Source organism: Stigmatopora nigra, chromosome 22, assembly GCF_051989575.1.
Source record: "Stigmatopora nigra isolate UIUO_SnigA chromosome 22, RoL_Snig_1.1, whole genome shotgun sequence".
In the NCBI taxonomy this organism is placed as follows: Eukaryota; Metazoa; Chordata; class Actinopteri; order Syngnathiformes; family Syngnathidae; genus Stigmatopora; species Stigmatopora nigra.
Genome location: NC_135529.1, coordinates 4,477,562 through 4,496,585, shown reverse-complemented (window position 1 = coordinate 4,496,585; position 19,024 = coordinate 4,477,562). Strand labels below are relative to the sequence as shown.

Genomic DNA, 19,024 nt, shown 5'->3' with positions numbered 1-19,024 from the left:
TGGGGTTTGCATGTTCTTGCGTGGGTTTCCTTCTTGTACTACAATTTTCTCCCACATCCCAAAAGCATGTAAGATAGACTGATTGAACGCTCTAAATTGCATAAGCGTGAATAGTTGTCTTCAGGGTGCAATAATCCATTTTTTTTGTCCTCATAAGTGTTAGTGACCTACCCAACGTCCGTCCTGTGCAGACAGAAATTGTTCACCTTTTCAGGCATGAGTCAACAAAGCTTTGTGTGTCTTGGTTTATTTATGTTGGCGTGACAGACTAGAATAACTGGTTATCTATAGTGAGTCCATGTGTTTGTAGTAGATCTGTCTGCAGCTAACTTACATGATCTGTATGTTTTTATAGGTTAGAGAAGAAGCTTTTTTTAAGTAGGAAGGAAACGGTTAACTATTCTTTAGTCACTGTAAACCGACAAGAAAAACTGGCTTTTCTAACTTCTCTCTCAGTCAACTATGTCACACAGTCTCGTTCTGTTTGGATTACCAGAGACTCATAAGTACTTTTGATAGTATTGTAGTTTATATCTTATAAGATGACCATCAATTTTTTCTCACTCGAGTATGACTCCATTAATAGCCAAAACATCTTCACAAACGGAGATATTATCAATGGAAGAATCATCTTAGAGGTCTCAAAAGAAACTGCAATCCAATCGCTAACCTTCACCGGGAAAGGCAGTGCAAAGGTTCGCTGGCAAGAACATCATGGGAAACATTCACGTTACTACTGGTCTAATGAGCAATACTATGAGATCAAGCAAAATGTCTTAAAACCTGGTAATACATTTATTTATCCATTAATGGAAAGAAAGTTTGAAATAATTATGAGACAAAAATTTTACTCTTCCAGGTTCGGATTCTATCAACAAGGGAAGACATGTGTTCCCCTTTTCCTTCAAGGTGCCCGATAGGTATAAATGTTAGGAAGATTGTGTTGGAAATGTGCAATTTCAATATGCCCTGTTAAAAGTTTTGTAGTTGTGCAACATTATCTTTTGAATACTCTTCTTAATTTTGAGTAAAGGCACTAAACTTTTAGTCATATTCACTTTTTTTTTTAAATAAAGAAATCTCCCAAAATGTAGGGATTGGCTTTTTACCTGTTTGAAAAAGTTTAAGAATCCCTTTTTTTGATGTGAGGGTCATTGATGTCCAGATTTTTTATTTATTTTTTAATCTTTTTTTTTTCATGTTGCATCGGATTGTAACACTTACTCTACTTATATCATCAAGTCGTATCCCGTCTTTTCTTTCGAGCCCTTTAAGTTAACACTGTTTGTTCTTTTCAGTAAAATGCCATCAACTTTCAAATCATCGATTGGTAGAATTACTCATAAGCTTACAGCGGAGCTTAAACAATCGATGAAGCTGACAAAAACAACAAAAGCTCACTTTACATTTGTCTCCAAAGCAGATATGGATGTACATGGACTTATGGTAAGACATTTGGGGTCGTAACATATCATTATTTGACAATTGGTTGGGGGTAAAAAATCAATTCAATTTTCAGTATTTCACATTATTTCAAATGATGATGTTTCTTCCAGGAACCTCAGCATAATTCCACTGATAAAAAACTGAAGGTTTTTGGGTCTGGAAGTATTGCAATGGATGTTTACACCCCAAAAATGGGATACCAACCAGGTAATAAGATTTACATTAACTGGTTTTCACCTAGTGACAACCGTTTGGTATTCTTTATGTGTTTTAACAGCAACACAGGTGAAATTATTCCACACTATTTTACCCTAAATTTAAATATATTTTCACTACCTATTGTGAATCACATAATTATGAGGGCTCCCCTTGCAATTTTGCTTTTGTATATGTGTGTATTTTGATCCGCTCTTTTTTTTAATGAATAAATACATAAACTATCTGGCTACGTGCAGCATTTCTCACTAAAACTTGCAAACACTTGCATGGAATACAACTCATATTTTTTCATTCAGCACTTTTAATGTTGTTAGTTATGATTTTACCGACTGATGAAAATACCCCTCACCCTAACCCACACGCATCGTATTCCTTTGCAGGTGAAACTCTCCATGTTAAAATGAAAATTCTTAACCACTCATCCCGTGACTTGAAACCCAAATTTGTATTGTACGAAAAGCAGAGTTTCTTTGCTCAAGGTCATAGGAGACTTTGCACAAATGATATTGTTAAGGATAAACTTGAATCTCTTGATGCCAATGGCAAAGAGATAACAGTGGAGAGGGTGCTCACAATCCCGAGGAATCTGCCTCCCTCCATTCTGAGCTCCACCATCATCAAGTTGGAATACAGACTGAAGGTAAGCTGATGTTTCTATTACACTGTACCTTATCTTTATTCCATTTGTCATAGGAGTACTAATAAAAAATGTGGCTCAGACAAAAAGAAAAGAGGAAAACTTCCATTTTGTTTTAGAAACTGATACAGGGATGCTTTTCACAGGTGTTTCTTGATGTCAAATATGCAATCGACCCAGAGGTCAAACTTCCAATAGTTATCCTGCCTGACTTCAACATTCTTCGGGAAAAAGGACATCCAGGTCCTGCAGCTTATGGATTTGAAGAATTTGAAAATTCAAATCAACAGAGCTGGAGCAAAGCACCCCAACCTTGGGGTCTCCCTCCACCATATGAAGCCCTTTCTGGCAATTCTGTCCCTAGTTATTCTGACAAGTGTTAAAGTTGACGATAAATCCCATACACACACACACACACACACACACACACACACACACACACACACTCTCACACACACACGTATGCACTGAGTTGTTAAAATATAAATAAAAATATAATTCATAACAGACATCTGAATCTTTTTTTACAAACTTTGGGTACCAGTTTGAAAGAATGAATCTGTACGTCCAAAGCCTCAATACAACATGGAGAAATAGCACTACTTATTGGCAAAATAACTGTACTACAACAGTAATCAACCGAATTGAGGCTCCATCTAAGGTTACTACTATCTTCACGAATGTGACACCAAGGCTTGATCACATGACAACTTTTAACACATGGAGGACTGTTTTTTAAGAAGTATGCTGCTCTATCCACTCCATGTCAACACGTAAAAGTCTGAGAAATGTGACTTCATCATGTCCATCAAGCGTTTTTCTCTGGAATACAATCATGTGAATGGAAGAACTTTTTCAGTTGGAGATGTCCTCTCTGGAAGAGTGATTGTCGTGGCCAGCAAGGAGACCAAAGTGCAGGTTTTGGTGGTTAAAGCTAAAGGAAGCGCTGAGGTGAAATGGTATGGGCAAGATGGACCAAACACGGTGTCCTACCAGGATGAAAAGAAATATTTCTACTTGGAGCACATTATTCTTCAAGATAAAAATAAAGGAGATGGTTTGTATTTTTCTCTTTACATGCTACCCAATTTAAGTTCTAAATTGGTCACTGCCATGCCAAACTTTGAATCAAAATGAGATGGATATGTTTTATATCACAGCTGACTTCCCACTCAGCCCACACCAAAGTCAGGAAAATGAACCACTACACCATTAGCGACTTTACTCTTTTTGAATCATGAATTGACTATTGGCTTGTCATGGGTTGAAATACACTCATGCAACAAATGCAAATTAACTTTAACTTAAAATGTGGCATATTGCAGAGGTGTTTTGAGGCAATTGTTAAATGTTTCTTCACAACCTAATTCTACTTAGTACTATTTTTTAATGTGCCTGTTTTTCCTCACAAGGGTCAGAAATCATTCGACAAGGGAGGACTGTATACCCTTTTTCCTTTGTGATTCCAAATAAGTGAGTTATCTTCTAATATACAACATGGAAATACATAAATCTTGGGATATTCCTTGTTTTTTCTTATACAAGTACAAATATCAATGATTGGCAATCCATTTCTGGCAGTCATAGATACTCATAGAATGGCTGGTCGATCTGCTGCAACTCGTCCACCCAAAAAAAAAAGAGATAGAAATGAAATAATGCAGTTGTGTGGCAACTATAATGGACTAGTGTCCCAATACTTAAGTCCATACATATCCTCAGTAAAATCACCAAATAAATATTCTTTATGATTTGTTTGCAGAGATATGCCTTCATCCTATAAGGGCAAATGGGGCCGAATCACATACAATTTACAAGCTGAATTGACTCAGACAATTTGGAGCATCCACAAAACGAGTATAGACTTCCCGTTTCTTACCAAGTCTGAGTTTCCCTTCGCCCCCAAGTCAGAAATGTCTATCATCGGCCTCAAAGTAAGCAATTTAATATATTCCTTATTATATTCCTGTGATTTGCTTTCTAACAAGGTGTCAGTCTTGCACAGGAGCGGCAAAGTGCGACCATAATTTCATTCTACGGGTCTGGGAAGGTTATTTTGAATGTAACTTCAGAGAAAATGGGACTGATGCAAGGTGAGCACTTGATTCCGTTTTTCTCCTGAGTGTTTTACTTAATGTTAAACAACAACAATGGTCACTCATCGCAGGTGAAACGATGGAAGTGTCTGTTGAAGTCATCAACGGCTCCAATGGTACAGTAACACCCAAATTCTTTCTTTGTGAGAAGCAAATATTTCTGGCCCAATTAAAGACACTTGTACACACAAATGAGATCCTCTTTGGTTCAGGTGAGTCTGTTTTAGCTCGAACCAGTCGCACCATCATTAATGTTCTCAGTATCCCTAGGCAGCTCTCTCCCACCTTCTGCAACTGCTCCTTGATCAAGCTCGAGTACACACTCAAGGTAATCAATCAAAAATTACATTCAGATATTGTTCTCCTCTTTCCTGACAGCGCATTTTAATCAATTTCTTATCAATTGCTACTAAAATGTTCTATGTAGACTGTAGAGGGTCATCATTGTGCCCCTTTATCACTGATAATCTACTCTAGTTTATTCTTTCATAATAAGTGCCTGGCCTTCTGATACACTGTGTACTTGTGTATTTGCCTATAAATATGGCTACAGTATTGGGAACAGTCATGAAATTCTAGTTTTTATTCCACTGTTGATGGGAAGATGGAAGCAATGTTGTTGTTTTTAAATATGATGAATATTGATTTAATGTTTTATCTTCAGCTTTCCATTTGACATCAAATGGCATTAAATGTTAATGCACATTTGCATGTCCAACAATTAACCCCAAAGGATTTGTGTAGAATTTAACAATGAAATCTAGGCCAGCCGAAATCGGAGCTTCTCCTCGGCTAAAGCGTTCGAGGTTATCTTTCTCTGTGTAAACTGATCGGGTAGCCTCGGGCAATTGCTAATTCTTTCCATCTAATAACATACTGGCTATCTGCATTTTGATTGAATAGCAAAGATTTTGAGGTAGTGATGGTAACCTATCATAGATCAAATGATAACATATAGTAATCTTTAATGCAAATGGCGTTTTTAAATTGTCGACTGTGACCAAAGCTTTTACCTCTTCCGATAAACTGGGTCAACTTTACCGAGTAAAACAACAATCATATAAACAAACGCACATTTTCTCTCATTGTTTCAGTACGCTTAAAAATAAAATAACCTAACTTAAACTAATTTTTGGTTGCAGGTCACTCTTGGTGACCCACTGGCAAGAGGTCCGGACATCAAACTTCCTCTGGTCATTTTACTTGGTTCGTCCATTTCATCAAATCCCCAAACGGTCCATGGGACTTAGAAGTTTGGGTTCAAACCTTGGTAGGGTTCAGGCCTTTGTGGGCGGAGTTTGTTCAGCCAATGATTTTCTCCGAAAAGTAATACAAATGTTAAACAAAAAAAACATTGGAACTGGCATGCGAACAAATTTGGAAATATATGTCAGGCATCTGGTAGAGTCCTAAAGGTATACGGTGGAAATTTTGGTCACCATTGAACATTGCTTCCTCTTCAGCAGCAGCATCGTGTGAAATCCTAAACTGAAATTTTACAACTGGATGGGAACATTTTTGGCCATTTTTGGGGAATTTTGGGCCAAGAGTAGAGCTTGCCCGGTAACTCTGGCTCCCTGTAAAGTGTGGAGGCGGTCAGCTTGCTCCTACACTGCCAAAGACACAGTGACGAGTTTTGGAAAAAGGATAGTGTGGTGAGTTTTGGGCACCTCCCACCTTTAGAGTTAGTACCATGACAACCATGTGGGTCTGCTGGCGTCTCCCTGTCTTCACCAGCCGCCGTTGCTATAGAAACTCCCCATGGGGCTTCCGCAGATCAGCGGGATGGGCGTCTAGTAGACTAACGTTCTCCCAGTCTGGGAATAGTCGAGGGGGGAAGGAGAGGGCGTCAAGCAGGCCATGAATCTATCCCGCAGAACAGACTCTGCATCTTTTTTTTTATTATTCTATGCCCATTTTATGCAATGTAAATCTCTGCTGTAGTTGATTAGAATGCACAATCGTCATCATTTGTCAACACGAGTTCTTTAACTATTTTTACCTCTCCCACGTGCCATTTTGAGCCAGATGTCAACCATTCAAAGCAAATGGATAACTCATTTGTCAAAAACTGTTCATTAGAGTTGCACTCAAAGAAGCTAAAGAGCCCCCTATATCATAGTCCTGCTGGCCGGCTCCAACCTTTTGACCTCTTGTCCAAACGAACGACCTCCAGTGACCTAAAACTGCACTTTAAAATCATTTTACTACTTGTTTCAAATATTGTAATAAAATTGTAAACACTGCAATAGATTGCATTTTTATAGTACCAGTGATGAGTATTAGTACACTATTGAAAATGTTTAATGACAAACTAAAATCAGTGTTCCTCTAGGACCATGTCTGAATCGTGCCTTATTTCACTTTTTAAAAATATCTCTCAGACGTATAGTATTTTGATGGATTTGGACTTTGTGAGCCACCGTCACCAGGTGCCTTACTCCACCTGCTGGTGTGTGTGCTCGCAGTGTTTTTTTTTTAAATTTTTTTGCTCTTTACTCATTATTCCAAGCTGTGAATTTCTGCAGTAGGGATTCATTTATTTCAAAAACATAATTTTCTATTAACAGCAACTTATCTTCATTTTTTAAAGGACAATTGAGTCGGGTGTACTACGGAATTTATTGGAAAAACGAGAGATACATGTTCCATGGCAAAACACTCTCAGATCTAATGCGACTGCAGAAAAGTGTCTTTATTTTCAATTCATATAAAATCCTGAAAATACAAAAGTTGACAAGGCGATTCAGTCAGTGTTATAAGAAGGCAATGTACCCAACATTCTACACTAATTCAAATACAGTACTCCATTTATTGTCTCTATGCGTGCAGTAATACTTCTAACTAGCTCAAAAAGGTGTCCGACTATACTGTGCACTTGTAGTGTTGGCCTTTGGAATTACAAAGTAGCAGATTAAAAAATAAAAATAAAAAAGTAAAAGGAATCCTTTGACATGAGATGATAACTATAGAGAAAAGATTTGTTCAACGAACTCATTTATGAAATTCAGAGAAACAGCCTCCTCTGCAAAGGTGGACGTTGCATATCTTGCATCCAAACACACTCTCGTGCCGTAGTCCCTTGTTGGTGCAGTTCCGGCAGCGTCGCGAGCGTTCGGACATGCGCTCCAGGCGATGTCCGTACTCCACGGGCGAGTCGGCGTGCCTCTTCCGGGCTGCCCGCTCCATGCCTCTCGCCCCCTGGTAGTCTCCGATGAGCTGTTGGGCCAGCCGCACCCGGAAGTGACGCTGGGTGAACTCCTTGTCGTCCAGGCCGGCCGGTGGCGTGCCTCCTCTGCTCTCCCTCAGGAGGACGTACGCGTTGACGATGCACACGTTGACGTAGAACCAGAGAAAGTAGCGCCACCACTTTCTGCACGGCCGGCCCACTTGGTAGCACTGGCTCAGCTGGTCGCACAGGTCCACTCCCTTCCTGTTCTCCTGGTACAGCAGCAAGGGAAGCGGTCTGGGTAGACCCAAAGACGGACTCGAACTCTCCATGCTGTCGCTGTCACCGTCGCCGTCCATCTCGCTGTTGTGCTGCTCCCCTGGACTGATCCCCACGATGCCCGGTGCGGAGTTGGTGGACAGACAGCTGATTATCTTGATGTCCCGTGTCACCGTGGCAACCAGGTTGCCACGCTGGCACTGATAGAACTCCCCCTGTGACAGCTTGCCCACATTCCGAGGCCGGAGGACCTCGGGGAAACCCTTGCGGCCGGAATGGGTCGGCCCGCAGGCGTACAGCCCGGTCTTCAGCAGTTTAAGGAGGAGGGGCACCGAATTGAAGGAGCTGCCCATATAGATGTGGTGATGCTGACCCTCCAGGCCCCTGACGAGAGAGCTCACCACCCGGTAGCCCTGAAGCAACTGCGCTCGGTCCTCGCTGGGCCGTCCAACGTGAATCTTGGCCCGGTGGCAGTACCCCGAGCGCGAGTCGCACAGCATCCAAACGCTCAGGCCTTTCTTCAGGGGTTTGGAGGGCATGACGTGCGTGGGCGGAAAGCGCCCCTTGGTCACGAGGCCGCTCTTGTCGATGGTCAGACAGCGGTTGGGCGTGTAGGCGTCCCACATGGTGTTCTCCAGCACGTCCAGGAGAGGCCTGATCTTGAAGAGGCCATCGTAGCCGCGCTCGCCGCGCACGGGTTCCGTCTCCCTGTCGCAAAGCTGGAGGTACTGAGTGAGCTTCTCGAAGCGCCTGGCGGTCATGGTCTTCTTGAAGCCTGCATTGCCTATAAAGATGTCGCTGGCCCAGTACATGGCACTCTCCGGAAGCTGATTGATGCCCATCAGGATGTTGAGGCCCACGTAGGCTCTCATCTCCCTGGCGTGGGTCGGGTGCCAGTGTGGATCCGTTTTGCCGCTCCTCTTTTGCCAATAGAGGGCGTAGTTGTTTGTTTGTTCCACCATGTGTTCAAAAAGCGAATCTGGGAAGAGTATCCGGAAATAGTCACGGGGCTCGGCGTCGTCCCCCAGCGATTGCTGGGGGCCGCTGGAAGCACTAAAAGTCTCAATAGCAATCACCTGGTCCGGTTCGCCCCAGAAGTCCGGAGAAGTGCAGTCCTCATACAAGTCTTCATCGTAGCCGAGAAAACTCGCTCGCTCCTCCTCCTCTTCCTCCAAATCGGAGAAATCGAGGTCAGAGTCGTTCGAGGCGGCATCGGAGCAGTTAGTGGAGGTGGAATAGTGGCACTCCTCCGAGTTGTCCTCCTCTTCGTGCTTGAGTCCATTGCTCCCAGTCACTAAAATGATGTTGCAGGCTCCCCCGGCCGCCAGGCTGTTAGCCGATGCCGACGCCACAGCCGCCGCCAACGCCGCCTTGCTCGCTGACCCATTCTCCCCCACGCCGCCGTCACCGTCATCCACGTCCTCGTCCACGTCCTCCTCCTCTTCTTCGTCGTCGTCTTCCTCCTCCTCTGCCACTCCGTCTTCCTCGTCCGATTGTGGCTTTTTGTAAGGAATTTCAAACCACTTGACGTCGGCACAAAGATTTAGCGGGTACTCTTGGCTGCCGCATGCCGCACTACTTTCTGTATCCGCGCTCGTTTCCAATATGGTAAAAAGCTCCCTTCCGTTTCTTGCCGTCGCCATGTCGGGGCATTAAAGTGCCCCTGCATGAGTCCCCTTTCGGCGTGTTTTTTTCCTCCACGCGGCGGGGAAATAGACGCACCAAGCAGTCATCCGAAGTGAGTCGATGTGCTGTGGAGCGAGGCGTCTCGGCGGGCGAAGGCTAAACCTGTGCGGCGGCGTCGCAGGGCTCCGTTCGCATTGTTTCCGCTCCCGGTTCTTTGTGGGTTTCGCAGCGCAGTGTGGCCGCAGACGTCAGAAGCTGCATGCATGTCCTGCTCGCTAGGGCGTTTTGCGACTGCAGCTGGTGGGGTTGCGAGTTCGCAACGCTGGCAGATGGCCGCTCGCTTCACCACTACTAATGCCCGCTGGCGTCGTCCGGCGTAGCAGCAGCAGGAACAGCAGCAACCGTCATCTCGGGGCGGTTCGCACAAAAACATGACATTGGCGACGAGCGGCGGGCTCGCGAGACGCACTTTGGTCATCATCATCATCACCATCACGACGGGCGGGCTCGCGCGCTCCGAAACGTTCGCAACATGAGTCAAAAGGGAAGCGTACGTTTCCACCTTGGGGATAATAACGTTCACACGGGTAAACACGGTGAAGGGGACGGGGACAATGCACCCAATGCGGTGATGCACATCAAACGGCGGTGTGGAGGCACCGGCAAATGGAGTGAGTAGAGAGGCAGCGTGTTCATTCATAAACATGTGTCTTCTTCCCTCTGACAGGTTCCTACATGAACCTGAAGCCCTATAGGCTATTGTGGAATTAGGGACCTCCCTCGCTTTTATGAATGTGGGCAGATACACTCGTGTGTGTTTTTACCCTTAGGCTGACGGTGAGTGAACAGCTCCCCCTGATGTGATCGATGCCTCCCTCCTCTGCATGCAGCTTCCTTGTGGTATACACTACATACCAAACTGACATCTTGATCAAGAATGGCCTTACCTTTATGATCTCTACCAAATGTCACCAACGCCTATAGGCCTCTTTTCGTAGCAGTGGTGCAGAATACTGTACTCTTATCCCAAGTTCTCAGATAATAACATTTCTCTATTTGAGCAGTAAAATTACTTGAATTTAGAATATAGTTATCTGAATCTTACTATACTTTGACTACAAGTGTAACGTTCCATTGCATGTTAGAATAGCATTTTCAACTAGGCCTTGGGTACGCTGATTCATTGGTATAGTGGTGAACATATTTAGGTTCTTGAGCCTCTAAAAGGAGCTACTTTAAAGTTGGCAAATGTAATATATTTAGGCACTTCAGTTTAGTTTTGTGTTGACACAAACTAGTGTGCTTCTTGTCTCAATTGAAACAAATTATTGTGCCTTATAAAACTTTTAATCATTATTTTTGTTTCCATACAATTGTAACAAAGACAACCTATAAGAGACTGGACAAAACAAAAACTTGTGCTAAATAATTGGCATATACAGCATTAAAAGTAGCTTGATTTAAAAATTACTCCTTGGGGCATTTAGTGTATTCCATGTTTGTATTTTACCCAATACAGCAAACCTCGCCATGTGAATTTCTAGCTCACTTGGGAGGTGACCGGTTAAAGCATGTCTTCCTGTTTGGGGTTGGGGTTTTGGCCAAAGGGAGGAGGAGGGGGGGCTGCCGGAAGAGTACTTTCCAAATTCCTTTAGCTGTGGCCTGCGTCTCATGGCTGGCTAAGCACGGGGCCTGGCAGAGCAACTAGGCCGAAAGTTTCTGCATCTTTGCTTACTAGTTTTTTACATATTATTCTTATCCCAGTAGGATGAAAATTGAGGCATCGTCTTATAGGACCTAATGTTGTTTGTATCCACACAGAGCGGACATGAGCACTTCGCTATACTTTAGTGTGTTTGAAAACACTGGGAAATTTGACCCTCAAATGTTTGGGCCCAAAATAGAAATAAGAGGGAAACGTCTCACTCTGAGGATTTTCTAGTTCCCTGGAGCAGAGTGCTGCAGCAGACCTCTAAGAGAGTGCTGCAGTGGGGCGGAGAAACGTCGACCAATTGGGCCTCAGACCTTCTGTTTGCGTGCTCATGTGTGCGTGTCGCTGAAACTAACTCAGCTCCTCCATGGTTTCGTTCCCTCGTGGATGAGTTCAGAGAGGGCTTCAGTGTGTGTGGAGTTTGTGTATGTGCATGCATGTGTGTGTGTGCAGCCCACAAAAAGGACCAAACCCTTTCCTCTGTCACTTCCCTGAATACTCTGAGTTTATATAGCATTCCTTTGAAACTACTGTTTTCTTACTATGCTAAGTTCCTGTTTATGTAATTAAAATAAACTTTTGTATTAGAAATCAGTGAGTTTCCCTTTTGAGCAAAGATGTTCTGTGAGGTTGTGAGGATTTGGCAAGATAGTCTGCACAAAAATGTGTATTGTATGTCTTTGTGGACCTATCAATATTATTATCCTGCAAAGAGTTTTCAATTTTTATTACCAAATGACTGTGATTATATTCCGATTGTATTTGGATTTCGTCATAACTAGTCATAAAATGTTAAGCAATTGGGGGGCACACGTTGCAGAACCTGCCCTCTTGTGGTGTTATCGGGGAATAGCCAACAGGTCAACAAATGCGCACTAAAGTATACTGACTATAAAATAGAAAAAACAAATCTCGGACCGATACTAATATTTATTTCCGAAAGTGTTTTTACATGTCTGATATTTTAGAATGCAATTTGAGATGTATTCTGCACAAAACAAAGGTTTCTTTGAATGATTTTCAACAATTCAAACTATAGTACAAAACTTACTTTGAATAACTTCAGAGTACAAACCAAATAAATAAAAAATAAAAGGTAATTTAATGACATTTACGTTTGTAATAAGTCAAAAAAGATATACATTTGAAAAAAACGTTTGAGCACAAATAATGTATAAAATGATACTTATGACAAAACCTATATGATAACAAAATGCTCAGCACTCCATAGTAAATTAGTTTAACGAGCTATTTATCCACACGCACAAGTATTTCTTTTTATTAAATATTGTACGAATGTAGTACTTGTATGAAGTTGAAATGTATCACTTCATTGAATGAAGTCATGTGCGTGGATTTGCCTTCCAGTCTGGAGGCATCAAATAACCAATCACCGCAATAATAAAAGGCCAATTAGTGCTGTTTGATATAACCTTTGAGGCTCTTCTCCTTGAAATAGAATGTTATGAATCATAAAATTGGATTCAAGGCAAATGCCTGCAGGTAATGATAAATTGTCAATTTTCCTACATCACCTGAAGGCTTCATGCGCGTCCACGTGGTTGATGACGCAACCACGCAAGACGCTGGAAACAAAAATTCTACCGACGTCACATGAACATGTTCCGGGATTCTCGGTTAAAAGCCCCGAGCCGGTGTCATCTGAAGATCTCGGCGAACCACTGAGGACTGACTAACCTTCTTGACGCGGACAACTTGTACAACTAAACCCCGTTATTTATTTCAATAGATCTCCCTGTTTATTGGTGTCATTAGATAACGTGCTAATGCTACCACCGCTAGCCGCATAACAGGTGAACTTAGCCGGTTGTGACCCGATACTTGTCCGCTGGAGTGTTCATTTACACTCGGCGAGACATCATTTAGAATCGGAATCTACGGTGGCCGTTCGGTCGATCGATCGGGGTCTGTCCGTGTCGAGAAAGCCTCTTTAGGCCGGTTCTCGGCTTGTGGCGTTGGAGGTCACCCGTGCGATTGGGCTCTTTATCTAACCCCCAGCAAGGAATGAAGAGTCTGCCGTACTTCTGCCGGGGAGAGGTCGTTCGAGGCTTCGGCAGAGGCAGCAAAGAACTCGGGATTCCCACAGGTACTCGTCCTTATCTTTGATTTAGTCTACACTTTTTGACTAGACCAAACGGATACTTCCTCCATGATTTATCAGGTTTTGTCACCAAACAGTACAGACATGGACAAGTATTAACATGACATTGAAATTGAATACATTTTCAATGTGTTCTAAAACATGCTAAAAAGTCGACTGACAAATCTTGAGCCTCCTGCCAAAACTAAAACCTCAAGCAAATTAATAGTGTTTTTCACACTACAAATCACCTATTACAGGGGTGCTCTCTAGCCACATGTGGCTCTTTGATCCTTATAATATTTAGTGTTTCATGTTTCTCTTTGTTTCAAGTCTTTTCTTTAAAACACACACATTCATCAAGGCCCATTCAAAACAATTAATAAGTAAGGGGAACAAAGTATTATGGTGTAAAATATGGTTTTAATTGTGTGTGTCTATTTTGCCAGGCACTGTGTTGTGTGGCTCTTTAATCCTCAAAGTTTCAAATCTTTGCTCTTTGTCTAACTTGCTCTCCACCCCTGTTAGTCAATGTTAGTCATGTCTTTTTCTACTGGATTTTGATAGAAAAAGATATGACCAAGGTTTTACTGTCAAAACATGTTTACTCTTGTACAAGGCCAATGAGTAATATATTGCTGTATTCTGGTAGTATAAAGTATCCCAAAAATCTTGAAAAATGTTTAAAAATATTTTCAAATTATTTGTGGAGTTCATCAAACTTTAGTTCTTAACAATTGCTAAAATGTTTATTGTTATTGTATTTAATGACATCTGTGTTCATTTGTGTTTACATACTTAGGCATCTAAGCCAACTAGCATCTATCTTTAAAAGTGAGTGTTCCATTGTAGTTGCTGATTAACGACAAGCTATCTTTTTATTTGCCCTTACGTAACGCAGTTCGTAAACAACGCTGTTTTCATCGATTCTTTGCATTATCCTCGCAAAAAGGACATTTTTCTGGTGGATGTCATAGAGAGGCATCAGCAACCTCTATGTGCATTGTAACAAGTGGCAAATGTTGTCTTTTTAAATTTTAGCCAACTTCCCCGCCTGCGTGGTGGAGCACCTGCCAGCCGACATCAGCACGGGAATCTACTATGGCTGGGCCTGCGTGGGTAACGGTGACCTGCACAAGATGGTGATGAGTATCGGCTGGAACCCCTACTACAAGAACACCAAAAAGTCCATGGTAGGTTGCAAATAGATAGAAATTTATTTGGGTCCAACATTGCTAATTTACTGACTAAGATCATATAGAGCACACATTCATGCCAACCAGTAAGTATTTGATCATTCCCATTCCAGCTGAGCCTGAAGCCAAGGGTCAATTTGCGTCAGCTGCACAGTGCGATTTTGTGGCGTGCCACGCTTTAATAACGTTTTTGCTTCTGTTCTGCTAGGAGACTCATGTGATCCACAAGTTCAAAGAAGACTTCTATGGAGAAACCCTCAGCGTGGTCATGGTGGGATACATCCGTCCCGAGAGAAGCTACGACTCACTGGGTGAACTCTCACACACACACACGGTCACAAATAGTACAAATAGTGTATTTTCTGGGTTGTAATGGTATAAAAAATAATCAATAGTTTGCTTGTTTCAGTAAACAAGACTTCAGTCTTCGATACTTATCTGGCACCCATTTTTTTCTTCCCCAGATTGGAAAGAATTGTGCAGTCTTTTAAAATCCCTTTCACGGCAAGCACTCAATTTGCCTGAAATGAAAATGAGCCGTTGAAATATATATATATTTTTTTAATCCACCCCCCCCCCCCTCCAAAAAAAAGTAAAAATTGAAAGAGTTGAAAAACAAATAGCTGTTTGACGTTCCCAGATCCAAATTATAATCTGATCTCTCATCTCATTTTCTGAACCGCTTGATCCTCATTAGGGTGGGTGGGGGGTGCTGGAGCCTATCCCAGCTAACTCCGGGCCAGAGGTGGGGGACATTCTGAATCAGTGGCCATCCAATCGCAGTCCAAATAGTAATATTTTGTGTATATCTGTATGTATATTCGAACATTTCTGCCACTCTTTCTTTCAGAGGCTCTGATCGCCGCCATCAACGACGACATCTCGGAGGCCAAGGTGCAGCTGGAGCGACCCGAGCACCTCAAGCTCTGCGATGACAATTTCTTCACTGGTCATTCCGCTTCCTCTTCTACGGCCTCCTCACCCCCTCCCTCCGCTTCACCTACATTCATCAATGGACACTGACGCAGGAGATGGCGTGACTGTTGCCGTGGTGACGCCCAACCAAAATAGCATCTTTAGTTTCGATTCTTTTGTATTACTTCCAGTATGCTCTAATTGTGCGTTCTCTTTCTTCCGCACAGGGTTATTATACACATGCAGAAGCTCAGTAAGGCAGCGTGTATCAAGTGGCGCAATGCAAAATGATTCATCTACACAAACAGAAGTTTAAAGCATTATTTTTGCATTTCCCATCCATTGTCCTAATGGTAGTCCCAACATTGGTCTTAGTAAGTGCTCAAATTTGCCTCTTTTAAACGTCAGAACAATTGGATCGCAAAGACGAAATTGTGCCAAATGTGGTTGAAAAGTGACAGATTTTTGTTCCTATAAAAGTTTCAGTTTTCAAAATGTATCTTTTTTTTTGCAAGAAAATGCCGCTTTATTTTTTATTTCAAAGTTATCCTTGATAAAGTATATTTCTCCCCTTAAAAGTCTTTAGTTGGTTCATGTTGATGGCCCCAACAAATGGCTACAAAAAGTGAAAACCTACAAAATGTCTTTCCCGAAAATCTGTATTTTTGACAATGACATGGTGAAGTGTGGCCAATTCGTGGCATAGAGGTTAACTCACCTGACTCCCGTGTGGGAGACCTGGGTTCAAATCCCGATTTTGACACATTTTCACTTAGTTGTTTCTGTGTATTTGCAGGCAAGACCCTCAAATGACGACAAAGGGAAGTGTAGTCAAATTGTGGCGCAGAGGTTAGATCACTGGACTCTCGCGTGGGAGACCTGGGTTCAAATCCCGGTTGTGACATATTTTCCCTTAGTTGTTTCTGTGTACTTCTTGTCAAGACACTCAAATGATTACAAAGAAAAGTGTAGTCACTTGGTTGGTGCAGAGGTTAGTTCACTGGACTCCCATCCAGGGGACCTGGGTTCGATTCCCGGTCAGTACACATTTTCACTTAGTTGTTTCTGTGTACTTCTTGGAAAGACACTCAAATGATTACAAAGAAAGGTGTAGTCACTTGGTTGGCGCAGAGGTTAGATCACTGGACTCCCGTCTGGGAGACCTGGGTTCGATTCCCGCTGTCGGCACACATTTTCACTTAGTTGTTTCTGTGGACTTCTTGGAAAGACACTCAAATGATTACTAAGGAAAGTGTAGTCACTTGGTTGGCGCAGAGGTTAGATCACTGGACTCCCGTCTGGGAGACCTGGGTTCGATTCTCGCTGTCGTCCTTTGGCTGAAAATAATTGGAAAGAAGACTTGGTAAATGGAATGGAACAAGAAGAAAAAATGGAACAAGAAGAAAAAAAAAAGAAAAACTTTTTAATATATATTAAACACTTAGTCATACTTTTCAGCAAAAGGTTATATTCCGAACTGCCTTCGGCAGTTCGGAAGAATGTTGGAGGGACCTGTCTGTGCGAAAGGCGTTCTCGGGTCGGCCTTCGGCCGACCCTCGACCGCTTGCTTGGTCAGTGAACCGCCGACACCGGGAAGCGAACTCACGTTCTCTCGGTGCAAAGGCGAGTGTGCAACCCACTACACCAACTCGTGCCCCACTTATACATGGGTGTTGAAACGTTTTATCCAAGGAAATGGGTGTAAACACTTAGTCATTTTTTTGACTAAATGTTTCATCCAACACTGAATACTTATTTAGTGAGACACTTAGACATTAGAACTTATTCTTTTAACTGAACAATTTTGGGAAAATCTTTGCCTGCACTGGGAATTGAACCCAGGTCCTCAGATATGGGAGACTGATGACTTAACCACTGGGCCACCACCCTGTGAGAGAAAGTGATAGTACTTGTACTTTTGTCTCATTCATTTACCTGAAAATAATGGGAAAAGCTTTGCATGCACTGGGATTTGAACCCAGGTCCTCAGATGTGGGAGACTGATGACTTAACCACTGGGCCACCACCCTGTGAGAGAAAGCAGTAGTACGTGTACTTTTGTCTCATTCATTTACCTGAATAATATTGGGAAAACCTTTGCATGCACTTGGATTTGAACCCAAGACCAATGAGGTGGAAGACTGATGACTTAGCCACTGAGCCACCACTCTACAGGATTTAGCAGTGGTATTTGTTGTTTTATCTCTTTTCACTCCCAGAGCATATTCAGTAGTATACGTGGTCATTTTTTCCAAGACAAAAAGTCTTAGTATACATGATCATTTATTTAAGAAAAATAGCCTTACTATATATGGTCATTTTTCTTCAAGGAATATAGCCTAACTATACATGGTCATTCTTTCAAGGAAAAACTCTTACCACATATATAATTTTTTTTCAAATTACAATGAGACCTTTCCCTCTGTGGATTTACATCTTTACACACTTTAAGCAGGGTGAGGGCTCAAATAAAAAATATCAAAAACGACAAATTGCTTTTACCAAAGACCAACATTACATCACAGCTGAAACTAAAAAGGCTTTGCTCAGTTTAGCCAGTAACTTGAACCCTCCTATGTTGCGAGCTCAGGATTATGAAACATTGATGGAAGCTCAAAAGTCCCGTCATTTAGTTGGTAGATACACATTATATTGGTTTTCATTTTGCCAATCAATCACTTCATTGTTTTCTGTGTACTATTAGTGGATAAATTATAAAATTTAGAGATGTATATAAATTACTTGTGAATATGAGATTCACCTTACGACCAGGCATGGAAGTGTCAACATATTGTGCGCTTTGTTTTTCAGGAAAAAAAATGTTTTGTATAAAAAAAAATAATAACTGGAAGCGCTATTGTAATTATGTAATGTTGAAATTCCTGCCCTCCATCTGTTTCACATTTCCTCCAATAAATCTGCTCTAATGATGAATGTATCAAAATGTTTTTTTTTCTCCTGGAAAATTGCTATTTGGACATTTCTATAAAATATGATGTTGCCATTGAAGAGCATTTTACAATGTTGAAGTTTTTTTCATGTAAAAGAACATGCCCTTCATGGAAGCTCGGGTGAGAAAGAGGTCATGTGTAAGTGTAGCTCTCATCATCATACTCCATCTCAATGTCCTCCTCTTCGTCCCCCAAAAAGCCGTATTTGAACTTCCTGTAAACGGTGCCATCTTTACCCATGTACACAATGCCTTCTTCATCATCATGGTCACCATCCTCTGCCACGAACATTCTGTCGCTGTACTGTCCGAAAGAGGACACATCAACTCGCTCCTTTGCATTTCCCTCACCTTCGTGGTCATCGAGCTTCTCGTAGCCATTGCCACTTTTGGGCTTTTGGGTAGGAGTCATGCCGAGCGACGTGGTGGATCGTGCGTGGGTGAAGATGAAGACGGCAGCCCCGACCGCTACAATCAGGAGAACGCAAATGGTGGTCACCGTTTTGGCAGCATTGCCATTTTCCCTGTCCAAGTCGGACGCGTCTCTCTGCACAAAGTTGACGGACAGGATGCACTCCTCTAGAATGACAAATAAAATCTCTGAGTTTCATCTTTGGAAAGGTTACCTGACCACTGTAAGTTATACGGCTGTGTGGTATAAGCCTAAGTTGACAATGAA

At 42.3% G+C, this 19,024-nt stretch overlaps 3 protein-coding genes and 1 pseudogene across 4 annotated transcripts in view; 3 read left to right on the top strand and 1 right to left on the bottom strand.

The window, feature by feature from the left end:
* The first annotated feature begins 87 nt into the window (after nucleotides 1–87).
* Nucleotides 88–2,685, top strand: LOC144180900 (arrestin domain-containing protein 3-like). The gene is made up of 6 exons (XM_077709053.1): nucleotides 88–786; nucleotides 860–920; nucleotides 1,299–1,446; nucleotides 1,557–1,653; nucleotides 2,046–2,305; nucleotides 2,449–2,685. Exons 1-6 carry the CDS (start codon nucleotides 543–545, stop codon nucleotides 2,683–2,685), a joined length of 1,047 nt encoding a protein of 348 aa, XP_077565179.1. The 5' UTR covers nucleotides 88–542.
* Nucleotides 2,686–3,103: 418 nt separating this feature from the next.
* On the top strand, nucleotides 3,104–6,262 carry LOC144180899 (arrestin domain-containing protein 3-like; annotated as a pseudogene).
* A 6,497-nt stretch (nucleotides 6,263–12,759) lies between these two features.
* LOC144215375 (riboflavin kinase-like) lies at nucleotides 12,760–18,325 on the top strand. Of its 2 annotated transcripts, XM_077744255.1 has the most exons (5): nucleotides 12,760–13,290; nucleotides 14,326–14,477; nucleotides 14,689–14,791; nucleotides 15,331–15,528; nucleotides 15,623–18,325. In XM_077744255.1, the coding sequence occupies exons 1-4, from the start codon at nucleotides 13,209–13,211 to the stop codon at nucleotides 15,501–15,503; spliced, it is 510 nt and encodes a 169-aa protein (XP_077600381.1). In that variant the 5' UTR covers nucleotides 12,760–13,208; the 3' UTR covers nucleotides 15,504–15,528; nucleotides 15,623–18,325. The 2 variants fall into 2 exon arrangements, with proteins under 2 accessions (XP_077600381.1, XP_077600380.1); XM_077744254.1 differs by having other exon boundaries at nucleotides 12,762–13,290; nucleotides 15,331–18,325.
* Nucleotides 17,662–19,024, bottom strand: part of LOC144215374 (proprotein convertase subtilisin/kexin type 5-like) — a 46,430-nt gene continuing 45,067 nt past the window's right edge. The window contains exon 37 of the mRNA XM_077744253.1: nucleotides 17,662–18,924. Within this exon, the coding sequence (XP_077600379.1) occupies nucleotides 18,479–18,924 (446 nt within the window). The 3' untranslated portion in view covers nucleotides 17,662–18,478. The remainder of the gene's footprint in view (nucleotides 18,925–19,024) is intronic.

What these genes read in the sequence shown, in the direction of transcription:
- LOC144180900 (XM_077709053.1), top strand. Translation starts at nt 543, where the DNA reads ATGACCATCAATTTTTTCTCACTCGAGTATGACTCCATTAATAGCCAA. An exon ending in GCAAAATGTCTTAAAACCTG is followed by an intron (nt 787 to 859) that starts GTAATACATTTA and finishes TTACTCTTCCAG; the next exon opens with GTTCGGATTCTATCAACAAG. An exon ending in TGGATGTACATGGACTTATG is followed by an intron (nt 1,447 to 1,556) that starts GTAAGACATTTG and finishes TGTTTCTTCCAG; the next exon opens with GAACCTCAGCATAATTCCAC.
- LOC144215375 (XM_077744255.1), top strand. Translation starts at nt 13,209, where the DNA reads ATGAAGAGTCTGCCGTACTTCTGCCGGGGAGAGGTCGTTCGAGGCTTC. An exon ending in AGAACTCGGGATTCCCACAG is followed by an intron (nt 13,291 to 14,325) that starts GTACTCGTCCTT and finishes TTTAAATTTTAG; the next exon opens with CCAACTTCCCCGCCTGCGTG. An exon ending in AGAACACCAAAAAGTCCATG is followed by an intron (nt 14,478 to 14,688) that starts GTAGGTTGCAAA and finishes CTGTTCTGCTAG; the next exon opens with GAGACTCATGTGATCCACAA.